The 23132-nt window shown below is 35.0% G+C and overlaps 6 protein-coding genes and 1 non-coding gene across 7 annotated transcripts; 3 read left to right on the top strand and 4 right to left on the bottom strand.

The window, feature by feature from the left end:
- Window positions 1-209: 209 nt before the first annotated feature.
- Window positions 210-4711, bottom strand: SOCG_03656 (transcription factor). The gene is made up of 2 exons (XM_013163568.1): window positions 2070-4711; window positions 210-2027 (listed from the first exon to the last, which is right to left on the bottom strand). The coding sequence occupies exons 1-2, from the start codon at window positions 4138-4140 to the stop codon at window positions 1318-1320; spliced, it is 2781 nt and encodes a 926-aa protein (XP_013019022.1). The 5' UTR covers window positions 4141-4711; the 3' UTR covers window positions 210-1317.
- SOCG_03657 (ATPase inhibitor) lies at window positions 427-1103 on the top strand. Its single transcript, XM_013163569.1, has one exon. The coding sequence runs from the start codon at window positions 487-489 to the stop codon at window positions 787-789; it is 303 nt and encodes a 100-aa protein (XP_013019023.1). The 5' UTR covers window positions 427-486; the 3' UTR covers window positions 790-1103.
- Window positions 4712-5192: 481 nt separating the features above from the next.
- SOCG_03655 (nitric oxide dioxygenase) lies at window positions 5193-7631 on the bottom strand. The gene has a single exon (XM_013163567.1). The coding sequence runs from the start codon at window positions 7445-7447 to the stop codon at window positions 6179-6181; it is 1269 nt and encodes a 422-aa protein (XP_013019021.1). The 5' UTR covers window positions 7448-7631; the 3' UTR covers window positions 5193-6178.
- Window positions 7632-8308: 677 nt separating this feature from the next.
- Window positions 8309-9194, bottom strand: SOCG_03654 (versicolorin reductase). Its single transcript, XM_013163566.1, has one exon. It carries the CDS (start codon window positions 9154-9156, stop codon window positions 8479-8481), a length of 678 nt encoding a protein of 225 aa, XP_013019020.1. The 5' UTR covers window positions 9157-9194; the 3' UTR covers window positions 8309-8478.
- A 3176-nt stretch (window positions 9195-12370) lies between these two features.
- On the bottom strand, window positions 12371-13394 carry SOCG_03653 (versicolorin reductase). Its single transcript, XM_013163565.1, has one exon. It carries the CDS (start codon window positions 13343-13345, stop codon window positions 12560-12562), a length of 786 nt encoding a protein of 261 aa, XP_013019019.1. The 5' UTR covers window positions 13346-13394; the 3' UTR covers window positions 12371-12559.
- Window positions 13395-15244: 1850 nt separating this feature from the next.
- On the top strand, window positions 15245-15915 carry SOCG_03652 (cation binding protein). The gene has a single exon (XM_013163564.1). The coding sequence runs from the start codon at window positions 15340-15342 to the stop codon at window positions 15883-15885; it is 546 nt and encodes a 181-aa protein (XP_013019018.1). The 5' UTR covers window positions 15245-15339; the 3' UTR covers window positions 15886-15915.
- Window positions 15916-20469: 4554 nt separating this feature from the next.
- Window positions 20470-22278, top strand: SOCG_16236. Its single transcript, XR_001202992.1, has one exon. It is a non-coding gene; the product is annotated as an 18S ribosomal RNA (ribosomal RNA).
- Window positions 22279-23132: the final 854 nt, after the last annotated feature.

Genomic DNA, 23132 nt, shown 5'->3' with positions numbered 1-23132 from the left:
TACCGAACTGAAATAGGAAACGATCAAAACTAACTATTCATCTATTCTAATCATGATTAAACATTTGTATTTCTAATTAATAAAATAAACAACATTTTCTACAAGCATGACAACTCAATCTTTCTTATTTGGTCTTTTGGAACTGGAAAAAAAGCAAAAAGTTTATTGAATGCCAACTTACTGATGTTCAACTTCACCAGGATCAAAATACGTGTTTCAATCAAAATAAAATTAACTTATAAAGTGTCAAAAAATTATGCTTCTTTCAATTGTGTAGTCATGAAATTAAAAACGAAATAATTCCATTATTTACGGCTTTTTCGAATTGTTTTCGTCTTCATAAACAAGATTATGATACTAAAGGGAAATATCATAGTAATGCTACATCACTTACGTATATGTTTTCACATTATCATCCGCTCCTAAAGCAACTTAACTTTCCCCCATCTCATTTACTTCATATAGCCAACAAGTTCAATTTGCAATATGTACAGACTTACTCTTCGCCGTTCATTTATTCCTCAACTGTCTCAAGGGAGAATGTTAGGGGTTAGAACTATGGCCAGCAATAACAGTGACGGAGATTCCACGGATCCTACTTTGAGCAACGCAACCTCTTCTAGAGAAGGTCCTTTCTCCAAGCGTGGAAAGGCCAAAGAGAATCAATTTATTCATGATCTCGAACTTGACCAGCTCAAAAAGTTAAAAGAGCAGTTAAAATCCCATCGCGAGAACCTTGATAAGTTAGAGACAGAAATTGATTCCAAGTTACCCAAACAGGATAATTAGAGAATCATGGTAAAGCTTTTGATGTCCTTACTTGCTGTGTTTTTACTACCGATTCAATCCCTTCTCTTGAATGCAGCGTTTTAGCCATTGTATACGAAAAAGTTATCATAAGGTTTGGCTAAATGAACAAGGATAACTTATAATCATCTCCTCTTTCGTAAGCAAGAATCATTTCATACTAAATTTGCTTATCTAGCTTTCAGATAAATGTTAATCTTATTCCTTATGCCTTAGAAATTTCCAATTATACATGCTTTTTGAAGTGTGCTGAAAATGATAAAACTCGTCATTGCTTAAAACGATTAGAAATAACATAAAATAGACCAAAATAAGTTCATGGTACGCTTCCAAGAACAATCATATGTAAAGAAAAATTAGAATAACTTTCTTTTAGGAATTCGTATGAAATTAAATAATATACACTATACACATTTCTAAAATTTTCAATAATCATTTAAAACGAAAGCAATGATGTCGCCCTTGAATTTGAAATTCATTCCATGATTTGGACGAAACACTATATGGATTTTAATAGAAAGCCTGTGTAGAGTCATCACCGGCATCATTCAAAAAACTTTCAAAGTCGAAGTCGTTCAACAACTCAGCATTAGAATCATTTTTTGATGCATAATTAAACGTATTATCCGTAGATCCATTAAATAGCCCATCCTTATTCCCATTTTTGTCATCTTCGCCTGTATTGCCCTTCTCAGGCATATCTTCCTCTTTTCGCTCACTGTTCTGAAATTCTTTGTGAGCATTCATTTCCGCTTCAGAAGAAGCTGCTCCATTTTGCTGTGTTCCTTCTGAAGTCATCGAAGCCCGCTGAACAGAATCACTCATAGAAGGATACCCATTTGATACTGTTGTATCCGAGGCACGCATTGGATCTTTTTGGAAATTAAGATTATCTCTAGCCGTCTCCATATATGCTTGTGAATCAGGGTTTGGATTGCCTGAAGCTGTAGTACTAGAACGCAATTCCGGCTGGGAAGAGTGAGGATATTGTGGCTGGTGATCCGACTTTTCCTTCGCATCCAGTAAGTTGTTATCACTATTCTGCACATGCCATGAATTTGAATTTTCAGCGTTATCTAGAGACATTTTATCCTGTTCAGTCATTAATGGTGTGTTCGTTGAGAACTTCTTTGTCATATTTGGATCTCTAAAATCTTGAGCATCTAAAGGTGCTTCAGGCTGTTTCGTACGGTTCAGAAATTGAGACATCATGATGTTCGCTAGATAGAAGTTAGAATTCAAACATCAGAATTAATACTTACGTTGCTCATTTGGTGGAACATTCATATATGGATGTTGAGACGGAAGGCTCGGTTGTTTTTGATGGGGCGGAAGAAGTCCTGCTGTACTTACATCCGATCCTTTAATTTGAGTAGTCATTCCTTCACTAGGCTTAGAGTGAAGAGGCGATGGTCCTTCAGCTGCTAATTTAAGTTGACTATTTTTTATCTCATGATCAAAGTGTTCATGTGTTTGTGGGGAAAGAAACTCTCTTTCACCTTCTTGGCGGGCCATCAGCAATCTCTTTTTGTTTTGCTCTTCTAATATCATCAATTGCATATGATAATCTGTCAAAGGATTTCCAAGATCAACATTATTAGCTTCACCAGACACTGAATCCTTTGGAAGAGTGGACATATTTGGTGTCTGCCCTCTTCTCATTGCGAGCTCCCTTGCTTTTGCATATTCCATTGAACCTTGACTGGCGGCGTTTGCTTCATACATTTGGGGATGGGGACTAGACATTGAGGGTTGTCCCCTATAATAACTGGGCAAATAAGGATGTTGTGAAGGGGGTCGATTACCCACAATTGGATTGGTTCCATATTTGCTATTTAAATCAATTGCATTTTGCGGCATATGAGGAGGTATACCGTCGGCGTTATTCTGAGCACGATATTTTTGCATATCATTGACCAAAGCTTCAGAGTTTGTAGGATAACGAGGCTGTATCATAATATTAGGGGACGGCTTTATGGCTGGCACAGAAGCTGTCTCTCTCGTACTATTTTGATATGGGTAAAAAGGTGAAGAACCGCCACCCATACCAGAAGATGCTTGAGTAATTATAGGAGAGGCCGAATTTCTTGCAGTAGGATTCACTGCTATGTTAGCATTGTACAAAGCCTTAGGATCAGAGATCCTCTTTTTACCCATACCAGATGCAGAATTCATGGCCGATTGCTCACTAGATTGCATCTGAGGAGGATCTTTGAAAGCAGCCTGATTTAAATTAACGGCGGGTTCAGACATTTGTTTGCTTTGCCGTTGAAGAAATTCTTGTCGAGACTTTAGCTGATGAATTTGAGCTGGTGTAGGAGGATAAAATGCATTCCTAGACGAGTTTGCGTTCATGCCCGGACCTACAGAATAAACATGACTGTTGGAATCATAGGACCCAGGTGGACTACTTGCTAGTACAGAGGGATTCGGATAACCAGGAGGAATTGAGGAAGAAGGTGTACCTAGCGAATAAGGGACGGCAGGATTAGGTACAGTACCAGCTGGAAGCAAGGATCCGTACTTTTGTGATTTATCAGGGTGGCTCATATTAGAAGGACCAGAAAGAGGAACAGCTCGTGAGGGTAAAACATACGGTTTGTTGTTTCCTCCCGTTATTGGATCAGACTTCGGTACCGCTGAACCAAAAGGTAGCTGCGGTTTATTTTCAGAGCTTTTTGATTCTGCAGAAGTGTAGTTCAATGGGTTGGCAACAGATGAGTGCATATGTGGTCCGTTCGGAGGCACAGATGCAGAAGTAGAATAACCTTGACCTCTATATACTGATCTGTTGAATTGAGAATCGTACAAATGAGCAGAGCTATTAACCCGACTAACACGGGCACTGAAAACGTCCCAAAAAATATTAAACCACTCAACGAGAAAACCTTCAGGAATATCAATAGCAACAGAAGGTGTAGGCAAAGATACGGAAGAATTTTTATTCTCAGAAGAAACATCTTTTTGAGATTCAAGTGCTGGATTCGGTTTAGACTGTATATTCATATCAAATGAATCCAAATGCTCAGATTTGCCATTCGTTGTATCAAACAGAGTTTGATCATATTGGGAAGCATCCTTCTGTGGATTGTTATCCTCATTATTCCCGGTAGAAACTTCATTTGTATTTTGTTCATCATTTGATCGAACCTGTACCTTGGATTCCTTATAAAAAGCTTTAGCAGTTTCTTGAAACCTGTGCTTTACAAAGTAATCGTATATATAATAATCTAAACTCTCTTTAGGATGAAGTGAATCTGCAGCTGTCTTTGCAAAATTTTGAGGTTTCGAGTTAGAAGTCGACGAAGACTCCATATCCATATACTCTGTCATTATTTAAAGAAGTAACTATTAAAACCCTTAGATTTGGGTAAATCCTAACGTAGTCCAAAGCCAAGCACCACAGTTTCGAAGATACGAATTTCAAAACACCTAAGCAAAATTTACAAGAAACCGACGGATACAAAAGCCAAACCTTGAAAGCAACGAGCTCTCTTCTTTGAATTTGAAAAATCCACGAACCAAAAAGTTCCTTATGACGAGAATTGTTGGTGATTTCCAAATTTCTGCCGAATATTTGTATGAAAAGACGTAGACAAACTTTAAACTTGGATATTCATTGAAACCAAGCAAAAAGTACAAAATTAGCTAAAAGAAATCAAAATACCGCAACGTTGAGTTTCCAAATCCTTTTATCAATTCCCAAAATTGATATTATAAACGCCCAACCTTGTTTTCCAATTTAACACTCGCACAATGCACTTCCTTTTCAATTTTTGAAACGTTAATCAAGTAGCACGTACGAAATGGAATACTTAGCAACTAAACTCGTTAAAATTGAAGACGAAAGACTATTTGCTTTTGATAGTTTTGTTGCATGCATAGGGTTTCAGGTGTGTTCCGTAATTACGGTGTACCTTGTTAACCGAATTAGCGAGAATTTCTTTATACCTTATACAAGTATTCCCATATTTTAATACTGTGATTACTATGATACAATTGCAGATTCTTATAATTATTGTTTACTTTTTTTTTCACTAAAATGCTTCTGTAACAGAATCGATTACTAGCGATACTAACAATGACACCGGTACGAATGAGAGAAGTTTCCATCATGAAGAGAAAAGCCAACATGAACTTAAGATACGAAATCGTAAACAATGTGACAGAAATGTATTTGAGCGTGCCAATCGTAAGCTATGGTAAATAATTCGTATCAAGACATGTGATAGATTTAGTCTATCATCAATATAGGAATATGTATGTAATCAATTCGTCTGTTTTCGAACGTAAAACGAGTATGAAAGGTATTATACTTTCAATTAAATTACCCATTATTCTTTCAACAACAGCACATTAATTATAAAGCAGCGTAATTTTCTTTTAACCAAAGAGAAACATGTTTGCTTTTTTTTGAAAAGGGGGGGGGGGGGACTGATAGCTTATTTCATTCTGTAATCCAAGCCTCAAGTTGTTTTTCTAATAAACACATCATATAAAACGAAGGCTCTCCCTTTTATACTTTAAGCAATGGGATCGTGGTTAATGATGGTGCTAGAATTAATGTTAGGTATATAAAGAAAATAGCCTTCCTCGTGTAAACTTTCATAAATTGTGAGTACGAAAGACATAATTTTATTATTTTCGGTCTATATTATTTGTACAACATAGGTTCATGACATGTTGTTCAATCGTATTCGCTTCAGTGTTGGAAACTTCTCATCGGAACACTGAAGAATTAAAACTAATCAACTTCATACGTTTTTCGAAATCAAAATTCAATTAAATCATTATCCAATGTATATGAACGTTATCTCTATTTCTATATTCCCAGTTTTTATTGTGGAAAGGAAACACGCTAAATTTTCAAATGTTCTCTTTCTATATTGCTTAATGTATGACTGTATTAAATACTTCAATCAAGACCGCCTCAAGACCAGAGATCTTATGTTCTTCAAAGGCGTCAAAACTTACGTCTTCTTAAGGTCAGTGTATCATTGAAACATATCGAAGAGCAAGGTCAAGAAAATATGGACTTCGAGTACCTTCGAATCCAACATTTATTCTATTCTATTTTTGATGTATAGTATTATTAATGGAATGGATAGACATTAAACGAAAGTATCCAAATACAATCGATGCACAAAAGGAGGTATTTATCTATTGCCAAATGTTACTATGCTTCAATTCATTCTTCACGAATTCGAAGCATACCCATTGTCCAGCAATTATAACATTCCCTAATGGCATCTGCCCTATAGTACTATATATATTATGTTCAACAACAGCTTGTCAGATTATGAAACTTTTTTTCATTCCTTCCGATATGGAATCCCATAAAATAATCAGGTATATGGTATTCACAACACAATTAAGGAGAATATGGGCCAAAAAATTCTGTTGCTATTTTGTTCGACTTCACCCCGAGTTGCAGAAGTTCTTCTTTAATGAACCGCATGTAGCTATTGGGTCCAAGCATGTATATGTCGCAATCGGCAGAAATGAGCTTCTCAATATCTGTTCGATTCAAAACACGCGTCATTAACTCGTCAATAACTTCCTCTTTGCGAACATGAGTTTCTTGTGAAAAGAACTCTTTAAGTTTGATTTGATCTTTATACTCCTCCTTAATTTGTAAAAGCCAATCCTTAAAAGGCCGAGATGTGTATGTTCTATTAGAAAAACAAAAAACAACCATCCTCCCGTCTAGTAAAGCGGTTTCAATGATAGATATGATCGGAGTTATACCTATTCCGCCGGCGAAACATAGAATCGGGATATTTTGGTTTCCTTCTACCTTTCTGTATTTAAAGTTACCGACTGGTGGACTAACCCCAACTAAATCGCCTTTTTTCAATTTGCCGTGGACATAATTAGAAACAACACCATCTTTGATGCGGCGTACAGATATGCGGTACATATTATGTTGAGTGTCCGGATGTTTGGATAGAGAATACTCTCTGAGAGTTTCATGAGGTAACTCCGGTATCTTCCAAGCAACAGTTATATATTGACCTGGATAAGCCGAAGCAATTTTGAACTCTTTGTTCCTTGGGGCCAAATAAACAGACTTTACATCCAAAGACTCGTCAGTAAGTTTTACCACCTCAAATTCAGCAAAGCCGTTCCATGGTTGGTTTTCATACACACTCCTTTCGTAGTCAATTAGAATCTTCGCCAAGTTACCATAAGCTATAGCCCAAGCTTCTAAAAAACCAGGAGTAGCAATGTCTTTGCCAAGCATTTCCTGCATTGTAGCTAGCAAACAATTTCCAACTATAGGATAATGTTCTGCTTTAATTTGTAAACCGACATGCTTCATTACGATTTGATCAATAAATCCCGATAGCGGAGCAAGATCATCAATATTTTTAGCATAATTTAGTAACGCAAATGCTAGAATCCGTGGTTGAGATAAAGATGTCTGATGCGCTTTATTAAAGTATGGACGCACTTCAGGGTAGTTCTCTAGCATTTTTTTATAAAAGTTCTTCGTTAAATCAACACCATTTGATTCCAAAATAGGGATGGAAGAACGTATGTATTGCTTTTGTGAATCATTCAGTACTTTCAACTGATATTGAGTGGTTAAGTCTTTATTATCTGGAAGATTGCCATTGGAATTCTGAACGGCTGTCATTTTGCTCTATTTGCTGAGGTTTTTGCACTATTCAGGGAGATATATATGTACATATATATCCACAAAAAATTTTTAAGAAAAGTGGCAATTATCGTGCGAAAGCAGTTTATGATCAGATTTTACAAAGAAAATTTCACAAGATTCATCAGCACTTATACTCTTAAAATCGGTCGATTAGTGACTGCTTCATTAAAATATTTAGAAGACAGAAAGTCCGAGTAAGCTTTAAGTTTCCTAGCTCGCTAGGCTGCTCAGAGTAACGATCGCCGGTTATCCCTTTACATAGTAAGTATTTTGTTAAATTAAATTTAAATTTGAAGAAAAAGGAAGAAAAATACAACGTTATTTGGTAAATTCGCAAGCCTTGAAATGATCAGATAAATCGTTTAAAAACTGGCCTTTGTAACCTCCGAAGTAATGAGTAACGAGGATAGGTACTGAGTACTAGACATCAATAGGTCTCAGAAAATTGAGAACGTTACGTATGTTTGGTAGGCTTCGTTGTTTGGTCTACCGACTAGCTAAGCCGAAATGAAATGACTAGGCTGACAATCTTACCGATGGGAATACAATTGTAGGAATGTGAGATGGAAGATCATGGGATGGTCCTGTATCTAATAAACAAATACTAAACTAAGATAAGCCTAAGAGTTGCGAGGTGACTTCCTTTAGCGTAGAGTTCTACAAATGAAACCTCTCATCTACTTGTTGTGATCTGAGACGCTATTTAAGAAATTAAGGAGTCACGTCATTTACATGTAAGTTAAAAAAAGGCACGATTAAAGAATCGATCAAAATTTTGTTAAGAAGTGATCTTTGCTAACTTAAACCACCAAAAAACATTTAGAAGAAAGAGGAGATGCGAGTTCCTGCTTTAATAAAACAATATATTCAATAAGTTATTCTTTAAATATCTTCAGCAGAATGATGATCATTAGGGAATCAAGCCATAAGTAGTCCACCGGAAGCACTTATTACTTGTCCGGTTAACCATCGACTGTTTTCATCGAGAAGGAAACCAACAATATATGCTATATCTTCTGGATGACCAAGTCGGTTTTTAAAGGGAGTTTAGCAGATTCTTCTAGACCAGACTTTGCTATCATGTCAGTGTCCACTGCTCCTGGATTGACTTGATTGACGGTATGACCTTTAGGTCCTAATTCAGCGGCCCAGCATCTTGTGAAACCTTCAAGGGCAGCCTTACTTGCACAAAATAAGGGCAAATGGCTTATTGGTATTTTTCCTGCGATACTTCCAATATTAATAATCCTACCGCCTTCACTAGGGAGAAGGGGTGCCACGGCTTCTCCCATTAGAAAAGCTGCTCGAACATTTACGTCAAAGATACTATTATAGTCATCTATAGATGTACTTCCTATAGAACTTCCTTGATAGCTGACTCCAGCATTATTAACAAGAATATGAATGGTACGACCAAAGGCTATACGTGTAACGTTAACTATATGTTTGGCGCTTTTTGTATCACGTAAGTCAGCCTGAATTTCGATTGCATCTGCTGGAGCATTGAAACCTTTAATTTTCTTCACTAATTTCTCTGTCACTTCCTTGCTACTATCAGAGGTATATGTAATTGCAACTTTGGCACCACAGGACGCCAATGTTTCAGCAATTGCTGCTCCGATACCTCTGGAACCTCCTGTGACGATGGCGACTTTGTTTTCAAGAGGAAAACTTTTGTTTGGCATTTTATTATTAACTAATTTGAAGGTTCTTTACCAGGGATTGCCAGATATATAATAAGTTGCTTATGAGATCATTCTGTTTAGCTGTAATACATTCATTATATCATATTTATAGCTCTGTGAGTCATGGAAATGCAGGCAAATATTCAATAGGAAGAAGCATAATATTAGTAGTAATTGTTCGGTCTTTGAATTTCTCTTAAGTGTCTATCTCTTACTCAAGCTTCTTTAGTTAACGTTACTTTGATAGCTGTCGTAATCTTTTTGGGCATTAATGTACTAAACAAGTCAAAGGCAATGAACTGTATTCAGAAGCTTGTTTCACTACATCATAGATGAGAAGTAATTTTACCAGTATAGGACAAATTCTAACCAGGACATAATAAGGAAATTCATAATAATTCTGTTTATAAACTAGATTAAAAGTACGTATTAATTTCAATTCTTTAGATTATACGAAGTTTCAACTGAATTAGCTAAAGATGCTTGGTCAATTCGATTCGAGTTTTTCATGAAATCTTTCAGAGTATCCATATCGGTCTTGATACCTTTAGCCAAAATATGCTACGAATTTCGCTCAGTCCATTCAACTCTCAAATTCATTCATTCTCGGGGGATGAGATCGGTATAAGCTTACTGACCGCCACGAGATTGTGTTTTTTTCACCCAAACTAGCAGTCATATCTATATCTTTAATCTATTGGACCGTATTTTGTCGTTGTTAAGGATATAAGCGGCAAGGTCATGCTCACTCATTTGTAAAGTTACTGTTCCCAGCATTTTAATTCAAACTTTTCAAAAAGCTTTTTTGGCTTGTCAGTAGAATACAGTTCAAGCACAGTTTAACTCAATACTTTGGTTCCCTAGCTAGCTAGCTAGCTAGTTAGATAGCACGTTTTAGGTGGTTTCTAGAGGCTCGGGCCTTATCCAAGTATGAGCGGAGAAATGCATTCATTCGTTGTTAAAATATTAATCGACTTCTAAATTAGCTTATATTTACCTTATAAAATTGTTAGCGCAAAAATTTCTGATGATATTGGCGTTTCCGTTCTTTTGTTCGAGAGTCAATATTACGTAAGAACTCAAGCTGGTTCGCTTCCGTATTTAGTAATGTACACACCTAATGGAATAAGACAATATTTATTAACAGAATTTTTTCTTTTAAATATTAAAGAAAAGCCTGTTTTTCGAAACATATATTACTTATGATATAGCATGTCAAGAAGGTAAACAGAAGTAGATTTCTAGAAGAAAGACTATCTAAGGTACCTTTCAGCTAATAGCAATCGATTGATTAACCCCTTTTATTTTGGTTCTCTCTCTTATTTTACTTTGAAAGGCAGGTGATATACATATGTAGTTAACAAAAATGTTGCATTTAAAATATGAATGCTAACAGGAGACAAAAAATAACAAAATATTTATTTGTCTTTTCCTAACACTAATCTTCTAATATTGTTTGGCTTTGTACCTCAAAGTGATCTTCTTTATAAGAAAAAAGAGCTGTGTTCAACTTTACATGATAAGTATACGTTTGCTAAACGCTGGGGGAAATCCTTCGCATAACTTAATTAATATTAATCGATTAGAGAAAATCTCTTTTAGCAGTAGTAGACAATTAAGTAAAGCATACATTTCGAAACCACCTATGTAAACGAAAACATAATAGATATTTTATGAACAGACAACCACTAATTGCATAGTGTCATTGTCGTGAAAAGATTGGAATATAATTGATATTACTTTATTGGTTTCTGCTTGACTGTTGCAATAAAGACGAACCGACAGAGTTGCGAGTGGATTCAACCCTTATTCAAGCAACAATTCTAATTTTTTTTTTCTACTGTATGAAGTTATTAATGACAATAGAGCGACAAAAAACTCATATCTGTACTTAGCGGTTAACGGCCGTATCGAAAGTAAAAAACAGAGTCTTTCAAATTCTTTTGAAAGTTTCGAACGTTTAGGCAATGGTACCAAAGATTGAGTACTCCTAAATGGAATATAGGATTTAAACTATGAAACTATAAAGCTAAAAATAAACAGCGTGCCCAAGTTTATAATCACAGCGAGTTTTTTTGATTAATGTTATCAGTTCTGGTCCCACCGTATATTTTAAAAGAAAACTTCGCAAAGCAAATGACACTTTTTGTCAATAAGGAGGAGACACACATTTCTGAGCATATTTAAGGAAAAAAAATGCAGGCATCATAACCCGTTTACGATATTATTACTACCTTGGTAAAACATTGACTTTGTCACATATGTCATAAATGGAATCTCTCGTTAATAGATAAAATTCAATGGAAAAACAGTTCAGTTTACAAGAAACTATTAAGTTTGGGTACTTTTGTATTATTGAAATCAGTGGTAATAAGTTTCCAGGGATCTAATTCACTAAATAACCTATATAGTGCGTAGTTAGCTAGATCAGTCAAATCTTCCATTATGAAGATTTAGACTGAGAATTATTGGCTATATAGTACTCTATAATTAGTAAGACTATTAATAATCTCAATTCTTGAATTTTATAATTAAAAATTGCACAAATCGGATTTTTTTCCAATTTCAATGAATTACTTAATATTAAAATTGTATTATCATATCGAATTATCAGTAATATCGTATTACACTTATGACAACATAAGGACTCCCTTTCGTTATGAGAATAAAAAAATTAGTGAAAAATGAGCGTACGTTTTTATAAAGTGCACGTAGAAATATCAACTTTTGTACTATTTTGATGAATAGCATTAGCTTCCAGAAATATGATTCATTAAACAATCTATGTAGATTGTACTTAGCTAGATAAATCAAAATTTCATATTGGAAGATTTGAGCTTTCAACCAGGAAATACATATCTTCCAAGATCAACTAGGGTCATTTGTTTCTATTCTAGATGCAATTTGGTATTTTTTTTTTTGGCTTTTTTTACCTTTGCTAATAAGCTATTAAATTACCGAAAGTATTGTTGTTTCAGGGTTATGACACATCTTTGATTATCACATATTTATAACGTATTTGTTCATTATTAATCTCAACTAGACTTTTGTAAAGTGCTGTAGGATGCAAACCAAAAAAAGTCAAAATAAGTAAATAGATCCCGCACTCTCGTTTCTTGGAATTACCTTGTGATATTAAGCCAGATATGCGTAGCCCTTTTGAATCAGTCCAGAAACTTCGGATACGCTGAGAAGCATACATAGAAGCTTAGCAAACGCTACGCCGTGTCTGATCACTACAACAAATATACAGAGATAATTAAACTGGGTTCGCAAACATGTAATAAAATTTAATATTAATCAGGCTCTTGCTCTAATACAGAATTAATTGTAGCATTAATAAGTTAGATGAATTACCAATAAGGAATGACTACGCGGTGTTCTTAAAATGGATCCACAGGAATTAATACATTTGTAATCCACCAGAAGCCGAAATTGTTTGTCCAGTGATCCAGCGGCTTCTATCTTCAGCAAGAAAACTGACTACTTCAGCGATATCAGAAGGCAAGCCAACACGATTTTCAAAAGGTGTCATTTTTATAAGTGCCTCACGCCCATCAAAACCTTTGAGCATATCAGTGTCCACTGCTCCAGGGTTAACTTGATTCACAGTGTGTCCCTGAGGGCCTAACTCTGATGCCCAGCATCTTGTAAAGCCTTCAATAGCTGCCTTACTTGCAGAGTAGATAGAGTTTCTTGCAACACCAATTCTTCCAGCAATGCTTCCGATATTGATAATTCTACCTCCACTCCCGTCTTTTTCTTTCTTGGGAAGATGACCAACAACGGCTTCTGACATGAACAAGACAGCCCGAACGTTCACATCAAAGATATGGTTGTAATCATCCAATTTCAATGTTCCAAGTGCCCCTGATTTAGCGCATCCCGCATTATTAACAAGAATATGGATGGTGGGACCAAAAGCTTTGACAGTAGTATCAACGATATGTTCAGCACTTGCAAGATCACGCAAGTCAGCTTGAATACTGATGGCGTCTGCTGAAGTACCAAATCCTTTGATCTTATTCACTAATTTTTGGGTTGATTCTTTGCTACTCTCAGAGGTATAAGTAATGGCAACCTTGGCACCACGGCTTGCTAATGTCTCAGCGATTCCTGCTCCGATACCTCTGGAGCCTCCTGTAACGATGGCGACTTTGTTTTCAAGAGGAAGATTGTTGCTTGTCATTTTTAAGAAATATAAAAGAAAGAAAGTGTATACACCGGTTCTTAAATTTCGTTTATGTTTGTTAAAAATCAGCCAGCTAATTAGTATTAGTACTATTTAGGACCTTATTGTCACTGACGTCATCTTACTAATCAGAATATCATCTTACTGATTAGTACGGTATCGTTAGAACTTGTCTTTAAGGAGGGCTTCCATTGCTTTCGAAAACATACGGAAGAGAAGGACTCTTATTTATGTGTCTTTTGTAAGAGAAAAATATTAGCAGAAAATAGGATCGCATATCAATGAAAGAAAACATATAAAACACTTAAAGATGAAGAATTTGAATAAACAGTTTGCAATGTACATCTAAAATTTCGTAGTTTTAACTTAAGTTACCAGATTTTATTTTATTGAGTTTCTTCAGTTCTACTGATCTTGAAACCAGCTCAACAAAACCACACTTCTCATATTCTTTTTTGTCTTTTCTTTGTGTGAGCAGGCTTCAATATTAAGTGGGAATAAGTAGGATAAATCTCATCGAAATATATGTATACTGTTCAGATGGTGACCACTGTAAGCAAGGAATAACAACGATGTATGAAATTGATAAAAGCATCAAAATTGGAATAAAAAAAAATTATCTATTTTATGCTTTTTTTTACTACAGTGGTAAACTGAGATCTCGTACCTCCATCCAATTTTGAAGGTTACTCCGTACCCATTATAGCCACACGTACTTCTTTTATGATTATGCTTCCATGAAATATGCAAGTATCGTGTGTTGTTGAGTAAGTATTTTCTTTATTTTTTTATAGGACGTCCTCGTAATTCACGAATGGAAAAAATGTCTTTTTCTTAAGAATTTTAGATGATCATCTTACATTTTTGCAAAAATCATTATTCAAGCAGTTAAGCTATTGTATCGATCTCTAAGTGAAAGGAAAATAATTATGAGTGATGTACTGAAGCACTGCGTATGTTTTCTTAGAATCTTTTCAGCGCAATTATTTTTATTTTTACTTCAAGTTGGTTTAATTTCATTAAATTTGAGTAAATCAATTTTTTGTTACCAATCTTTTCTATACTATTCGTTTTGCAAGTGAAACCGCACTATGCGTAACCATTGAACGACTTATCAATAAAAATAAACAAAAGAGAATTTATTAAATATATTTAAAAGTTCCATATTTGCCGCAGATGGACTCTTTCTTTCTAAACAGTGGAATAACAGTCAATTACAAGGAACTGTATTTAAAATCGGATACTTTTGTGCTTTGTAAATGAATAGTAATTAGTTTCCAGGGATTTGATTCACTAAATAATTTATGTAGAGCGCACTTAACTATTTTTTAGTCAAATCTTTTAATCTGATGAATTAAACCCTCAGAGATATCTATACTATTCTAGAAATAATGAGACTAATAATAATCTTAATTCTAGCTTTTACAATTGAAAATTGCACAGATTGAATTTTTCCTTTAAATAATATGAGTTACTTAATAAAATAGAACTATCGTATAACCGTCGTGACAAACCATATCCAACAAGTTTTCATTGAAGACAAAGTAAGAGAAGCATATCATATTACATCATCACTATGTGATACAAGTTTCACGTCAAGAGAAGCAAATATCTAGAAGGTAAAGCTTGCTTCACTTACTTTTTACTTGTTGTTACGTTATGCCAAGCGTGTCATTAAAATTAACTACCTGAATCCAAACTTATTGATAAAGGCATTGTTTGGCGTAATTCATGTTGTTGATCAATTATACATGGTTTTCATGTATTCAAACAATAAAGAAATTTCTAATTACAGATTCGCTACGCAATATGCTATCAAATAGTTATGCAAATGATGACGACCAGTTGGACGAACCTATGATTAATTTGATTTAACCAACCCTTTAAGAATATATACTCTAATAGTAGGCTTTTATTTTAGTTTTCATTGAACTAGCGAATAAATTTCGTTCAGTTTTTACAAAACTGAGTGTAGCTTGTAGGATTTTACCATGTCTAAGATATCTGATATTATTTTCAATGATCATCGAGAATTAGAGAAACAATACAATAATATCAAGGCTTCCAAAGATGCTGACACTGCAATTCGTTGGAGAAATAAATTTGTCTGGGAGTTAGCCCGTCATTCGATAGGAGAGGAGATAGTCGTTTATCCAAAATTCGCTAAATACCTTGGCCAACCTGGAGAAGAAATGGCTAATAAAGATAGAAATGAACATCAAGTAATAAAGGAATACCTGTACAAGTTTCAGTCAATGAAACCGAATAAGGAAGAATTTATCCCGACAATTGATGCTCTTATGGCTAATCTTCGGAAACATATTCAAGAAGAAGAATCACACGACTATCCACTATTAGAAAGTAAACTGAACGCTGAGGAATCGAATCATTTAGCAAAAGTTTTTGAGAGAACGAAGAAGTTTATTCCAACTCATAGTCATCCATCAGCTCCAAGCAAGCCTCCCTTTGAGACAATTGCTGGACTCTTTGCAACTCCGGTTGATAAGTTGAGAGATATGGTGAGTAGATGGCCTTGATGCGATCTTGTGTATAATTTTATGATGACCTTTACGTTGATGTAAATGATTTTTAATATTTAACTAATTACAATTAAATCATTACTCAGATATCTTTTAAGGATATGAATCGATATTAAATACTGCGATTGTATATTTTACGTTTCAGTTCATACATTAATTATTCGATAAAAATGAAGCTTAAGGAGGGTAAAGTTTATAATTCTAAAAATTTTAGTAAGTTTATCAAACGCTTTTTAAAACTTTTAATAAACAGTTTTGGTAAGGAAACACAAAAGATCAAGTACGGTAATGTATTCAAAAACAGTAGTGTCTTTGTAGTCTATAAATTGATACTAATAAAGTAACCCTTTTAAATAATGTTGTTTCTGTAAAAAAAGCTTGATGCTACTTTTGTTATCCATCTGTCACATCATATGCGATACGACGGGTTCTTAAATTGTCTTTGAAAACGTAACTTTGACACGATATTGAAAGATGGGAGTCTTTCTATCGTGAACTATTTTATAAAAAAAATTTAATAGGGAATCCGGCATTAAAATCGTTATTAAGTCTTTACAACTGTTGTTCAATAAAAAGCAAAATTTTCGAGAACTTTCCATTAAAATCCCCCATAATCATTGTTTCAAGTTCAATCTGAATTCTATTAAAAGAACTCAATGTCCTTTTGGACCCGGTATGCTGTAAGTTATGTGCCGGTTTTGAGCAATGTTTCGGAGGTACTACTAGACGTCCTCGTACTTTTTCTTTTCTATTACAGGAGTTTACAGTGCTCCCAGTGCTCACAAAATCCATATAATAATTTTCAAAGTAAAAAAACCAGGCTATTGAAGGAGCATAAGAAAGAGCGGAATATTTTGATTGAATTTGTGTACGGTGAAGCCAAACCCCTTTGTTGGTGTTAATTCTTTTTAGATTAGATATGTTTATCTCGGAAATATGTAAAAAGAGGATTTATTTCCAAATTTTTTTATTATCTGTTTAAGAAAACTCAGACAAGCACAAACAATATGAGAGGGTCTTTAAAAAATTTTATCTTAAAATAACTATTATTAAGAACAACAAATATAAATAAAGTATTTACCAAGTTAAAAAATCACTGGAGTTTACCTGAGAATTGAGGTTGCTAATATAAATTAACGTGCATAAAGGGACCTATAATTACGGAGTAAGAGCAAGACGGAGGTAGTGGGTAAGAGAAAGCTGACGTAAAGTCACATGTAAGTTATTTCCCTCTTATTAACTAAGACAGTGAATACTTCAGAAAATGAAGAAAATGCACTCGGAACGGACTTTGACTATGCTAAATTTGTTCTATTCCAAGTCGTTCAAACAAATAATCATAAATGAGGTTGGACAGTAAGCCAATGTTGTTCAAGGCTTCTTATTTGCTAACAGACTAAAATTTTACCTGAATAAAAAATATTATTGGACTTGGGATGGGGTGTCAAGGGTGAAAGGAAATTTCTTAATCCTAATTTTGAAAATTTATCCCGTTTGAAACCAACAGATGGAAACAAACTATAGTTTATATCATAGAAAAAAATACTTTTTTGTTTAAAAATTTACAATAGCAAACGATCCGAAAACATTTACGACGAAAATGTTACGTTTTTATTTTATTTTATTTCAAATAGCACATACAATGATCATAAAAAAATTATTATTGTTTAATCAGCTATTCAAAAGTTTAAAGAGAATTTTAAATTTTTATTATTTTTGTAATTAATATATCTTAGAATCTCATTAAATTAGTAGCTATACCTATTCCAAATTGAATACTTAAATTTATACTTTATATACCTTTCTAAATAAAATGCAAGGTTACCATAACGAAAACCGAGAAAATTGATATAAAGCGAGCGGAAGATGGAAGGAGTCTTACAGGTCAGCGATGAGATTTCTAAATTAGCAGCTGTGGAAACGAAAAAAAATTAAGTCTTAAAGAAAGACAATTATAAGCACTACATACATATGGGTCAAAATTTGTATTCAGTTGGCTCTTTTTCTGGAACCAGAAGTGATTTCCTGATCAAACAAGGTGTATTCCTCAAATCATGTTATTAGTCCACGCATTTGTGAATTTCTACCAGGAGTGACAATTTTTTTGAACACGGTGCTATAACAATTCATCAAAGTTTTTAATTTGATTTCTCTACAATTTAAACTCCAAATGAATTATCGCGAAGATCACAATTTTGCTGAGGACTTTATTCGTCACAGAAATTAAAACACTTTTAATGGAACAGAATGCAAAAACAGACTGAAGTATTAGGAAGAAAGAACGTAATTTCGTAAGCAAACTTATATTGTATATGTTGGTTCTCTTCCTAACCACCTTCTTATCTTATAGAACAAAAAAATAAATATAATTAATTAAAAGAAAAGATTTGATATGTGTATTGAAATGGGTGGAAATCGAGAAACGACAGCTTAATGTTTAGGTCAAGGTAGTAGCTAGTGACTAGCAAAGATGATAGAAAAAGGAGTGAGGTATTTGAAGAAATGAGATAGAGATGAACAAAAGGGGATAAAAGTACAAAATAAAAGAGAAAGGCAAAGAAAAGAAGGTGGAAGTGAAAAGAAGCGGGAGAGGGGCGAAATGGGTGGATTTGAGGGGATGTTTGGGTAGGGGACAACAAACGAAAGGGGGGGAGGAAGGGAAAAGAGAAAAGAAAACAAAGAGAAAGAAACAACAAGAAAAATGAGAAAAATTGAAAAAATTAGAAAATAAAACAAGTGCAAACGATGGCAAAAAGGTGGGTAAAATCGGAAAACCACCCAAGACGGCCGGTAAACAAAGGGAGACAAATGGACAAAAGCAAGAAAAGAAAAGGAAAGCAAAGCGATAAAAATAGGAAAAACCAAACAACAACAAAACGATAAAACAAACCAAGTGCGAGGAAGCGGTAAACGAGAGGTGTCGTTTTTTTCTTTTTGTTTTTCTTGACCTTTTTTTTTTGAAAAAAGGGAAACGAGACGTTTCAAGGAGAAAGAGTATTTTCTTTTTTAAAGAAACAAAAGATTTGAAACAAAAAAATGATTGGGGAAAGGTATGGAGATGAAGGGAATAGAGAGGAAAACCAAAAGGAAAAGCATGAGGAGACCCGGGATGAAAAAGTTTGAAATTTTTGCAAGACAAAACTATTTTTTCAAAACAAGATTGTTTTAAAAAGAAAACTCAACAAACTGTCAAAAAAACCCATGTTCCAGAGGGTGGAAAGTGATCGTGAAAAAAACAAAGTCCACACAGTGGTAGTAGTGGTTGGCGTGAAAAAACAAGTCCACACAGTGGTAGTTGAGGTCGACGGGAGGAGTAGTAGAGATTTTGGGAAACAACTCACGCAAATGGACGGTAGTAGAAATTTTGGGAAAACAACTCCACGAGAGAAAAGAATTCACAAGAAAAAATAAAAGGACACGAGAGAAAAGAGGTGCCAGGAACAACCTTGGAAGACTTGGTACAGTTGTTCATTCCTTTTCAGGTTGGAAAAGGGAAAAAGAAAATTCCTTTTCATAGTAAATTGGAATTCCTTTTTTTTTTTCTTTTAATATTTTCAAGAAAAGAAAAGATTTGAAAGAAAAAAATTGAGAAAGAAAAAGGATTTTGCATTTCTTTTTTTTTTTTTTTTTCTCTCTTTTTTCTGTTCTTTGTCATTAATGGCCTCATTGTATGGAAACGCGATGACTTGGCAAGGAGGGAAAGAGAGAGAGAAGAGAGAAGGATTGAAGAATTGGAATTTGTAGATTCGTTTGTTTCTTTATTTCTTTTTTTTGATTCTACTTTTTTCTTGATGAATATTATTAGGAGGAAAAAAAAGGGAGCTTTTTGATTTACGAATTTTCATTTGATTTTTCGATTGGAATTTTTCTCATTTCAAATTCTTTCCAACCAAAACTTTGGGTACCTTGATACCTTGAGGATAAGTTGGAAGCGAGTTGCAGTTGTCTACGGACGGTGCTTGACTCCGCATCCTGCTATCCTTAGCAGGATTGAAAAAATTCAAACGATTTTCAAATCGGAATGATTTTTTCCCTGCTGGAGAATCCGCCCTTCACAAATCCATTGATTGAAAGATGGAAAGAGGAAGTTGGTGGAGACTCGATGAGTCTGAAAAAGTCATTTAGCGGTACCGACTAACATTTAACTTATATATATTTATTTGTATATATACGTGGTTTGATTTATATATATTTATTTGTATATATACGTGGTTTGATTTCGGTAGTAAAAAATTTGTTTAAAATTTTTTTTTGAATCACAATTTGAATCATAATCATTTGTTTTCATGAACAACATTTGTTTTCATGAACAAGTCTGAGGAAATTATTTTCCGGTGTTGTGGTAAAAAGCAACTAGGAAAAGTGCTAGTTTCCAGACAACCATTTCGAAAGAAAGTGGATATACACGGGGAAATTTGAAATTCAATCCTCAGTTTCAAATTTTTGAGTAACTAGTAACTTGAATAACTTGTAATTTTTTCTTTTTTTTTTTTGGGTTTTTTGGGAGAGATGTGGAAGATGTGGAAAGAAAATGGTCTGTGGAGAAAATTTTTGTTTTTCCGTCTTTTCTTTTTTTCTTTTTCACGTTTGACCTCAAGTAGTCATATGCTTGTCTCAAGATTAAGCCATGCATGTCTAAGTATAAGCAATTTGTACTGTGAAACTGCGAATGGCTCATTAAATCAGTTATCGTTTATTTGATAGTACCTCAACTACTTGGATAACCGTGGTAATTCTAGAGCTAATACATGCTAAAATCCCGACTTTTTGGAAGGGATGTATTTATTAGATAAAAACCATGCCTTCGGGCTCTTATTGGTGAGTCATAATAACTTTCGAATCGCATGGCCTTGTGCCGGCGATGGTTCATTCAAATTTCTGCCCTATCAACTTCGATGGTAGGATAGAGGCCTACCATGGTTTTAACGGTAACGGGGAATAGGGTTCGATCCGGAGAGGGAGCCTGAGAAACGGCTACCACATCCAAGGAAGGCAGCAGGCGCGCAAATTACCCAATCCCGACACGGGGAGGTAGTGACAATAAATAACAATGCAGGGCCCTTTCGGGTCTTGTAATTGGAATGAGTACAATTTAAATACCTTAACGAGGAACAATTGGAGGCAAGTCTGGTGCCAGCAGCCGCGGTAATTCCAGCTCCAATAGCGTATATTAAAGTTGTTGCAGTTAAAAGCTCGTAGTTGAACTTTGAGCCTGGCCGACTGGTCCGCCGCAAGGCGTGTTACTGGTGTGGCCGGGATCATTAACCTCCTGGAGAACTGCCATGTTCTTCATTGAGCGTGGTAGGGAACCAGGACTTTACTTTGAAAAATTAGAGTGTTCAAAGCAGGCAAGTTTTGCTCGAATACATTAGCATGGAATAATAGAATAGGACGTGTGGTTCTATTTGTTGGTTTCTAGGACCGCCGTAATGATTAATAGGGATAGTCGGGGGCATTCGTATTCAATTGTCAGAGGTGAAATTCTTGGATTTATTGAAGACGAACTACTGCGAAAGCATTGCCAAGGATGTTTCATTAATCAAGAACGAAAGTTAGGGATCGAAGACGATCAGATACCGTCGTAGTCTTAACCATAAACTATGCCGACTAGGGATCGGGCAATGTTATTTTTTATGACTTGCTCGGCACCTTACGAGAAATCAAAGTTCGTTTCCGGGGGGATATGGTCGCAAGGCTGAACTTAAAGGAATTGACGGAAGGGCACCACAATGGAGTGGAGCCTGCGGCTTAATTTGACTCAACACGGGGAAACTCACCAGGTCCAGACATAGTAAGGATTGACAGATTGAGAGCTCTTTCTTGATTCTATGGGTGGTGGTGCATGGCCGTTCTTAGTTGGTGGAGTGATTTGTCTGCTTAATTGCGATAACGAACGAGACCTTAACCTGCTAACTAGCTGGGTTAGTCATTTTGACTGATCATTAGCTTCTTAGAGGGACTATTGGCATAAAGCCAATGGAAGTTTGAGGCATAACAGGTCTGTGATGCCCTTAGATGTTCTGGCCGCACGCGCGCTACACTGACGGAGCCAACGAGTTGAAAAAAATCTTTTGATTTTTTATCCTTGGCCGGAAGGTCTGGGTAATCTTGTTAAACTCCGTCGTGCTGGGGATAGAGCATTGTAATTATTGCTCTTCAACGAGGAATTCCTAGTAAGCGCAAGTCATCAGCTTGCGTTGAATACGTCCCTGCCCTTTGACACACCGCCCGTCGCTACTACCGATTGAATGGCTTAGTGAGCCCTTTGGATTGGCGTGTTTCTGCTGGCAACGGCGGATTCTATGCCAAGAAGTTGGACAAACTTGGTCATTTAGAGGAAGTAAAAGTCGTAACAAGGTTTCCGTAGGTGAACCTGCGGAAGGATCATTAGAGAAAGATTGGGGTTTCTTACTGAAGAGAATTTTTCTTTATGTGTAGAAACACCATTTATTCTATCCTTTCTGTGAAATTGTTTTGAAAAAAAAGAAAGAAAAAAAAGAAAGAGTTTTTGAAAGACAAGAAAAAGAATTCTTATTTTTCTATTTTAATTTTTTGCTTGGTCGTTGAAAAGTGGGGTTTTCGTTTTCGAATTTTCCTTCTTACGGCCAAGTAAAAAATGATAGAAAAACTTTTTCTTTTCTTTTTTTAACTACTTTCTTTTTCTTTCTTAATATATAAACCTTGAGAATTTTTGTTATTGAAGTCTGAATATTGAAATAAAAATTTAATATTTTAAAACTTTCAGCAACGGATCTCTTGGCTCTCGCATCGATGAAGAACGCAGCGAAATGCGATACGTAATGTGAATTGCAGAATTCCGTGAATCATCGAATCTTTGAACGCACATTGCGCCTTTGGGTCCAAACCAAAGGCATGCCTGTTTGAGTGTCATTACAATCTTCTTCTAATGAATTTTTTTTTTCGAAAAATTTTTCATTGGAATGGTGTTGAACTAGAATTTTAGTGTTTTCTTTTTTAAACACAAAAATTCGGTTTGAAATGGATTGGTGAAAGGTTTTAAGCAAACAAAAACGAAATTGACGTTTTTTTTCTTCTTTTTTTTACCATTTTTTGAACGCAATAGGTTTTACCACTTGGTTCAGAAGATTGGTTTAAAAAAAAAAGAAAAGTCTTTTTCGTTGCTAGAAAAACTCTTTGAACCAAAAAGTTTTCTTTTTGAAACAAACATTTTATTTTGTTGACCTCAAATCAGGTAGGACTACGCGCTGAACTTAAGCATATCA

This window comes from Schizosaccharomyces octosporus (assembly GCF_000150505.1).
Source record: "Schizosaccharomyces octosporus yFS286 unplaced genomic scaffold supercont6.2, whole genome shotgun sequence".
NCBI lineage: Eukaryota > Fungi > Ascomycota > Schizosaccharomycetes > Schizosaccharomycetales > Schizosaccharomycetaceae > Schizosaccharomyces > Schizosaccharomyces octosporus.
Note: the sequence above shows the minus strand (reverse complement) of the source record. Positions and strands in the feature narration are given on the sequence as shown.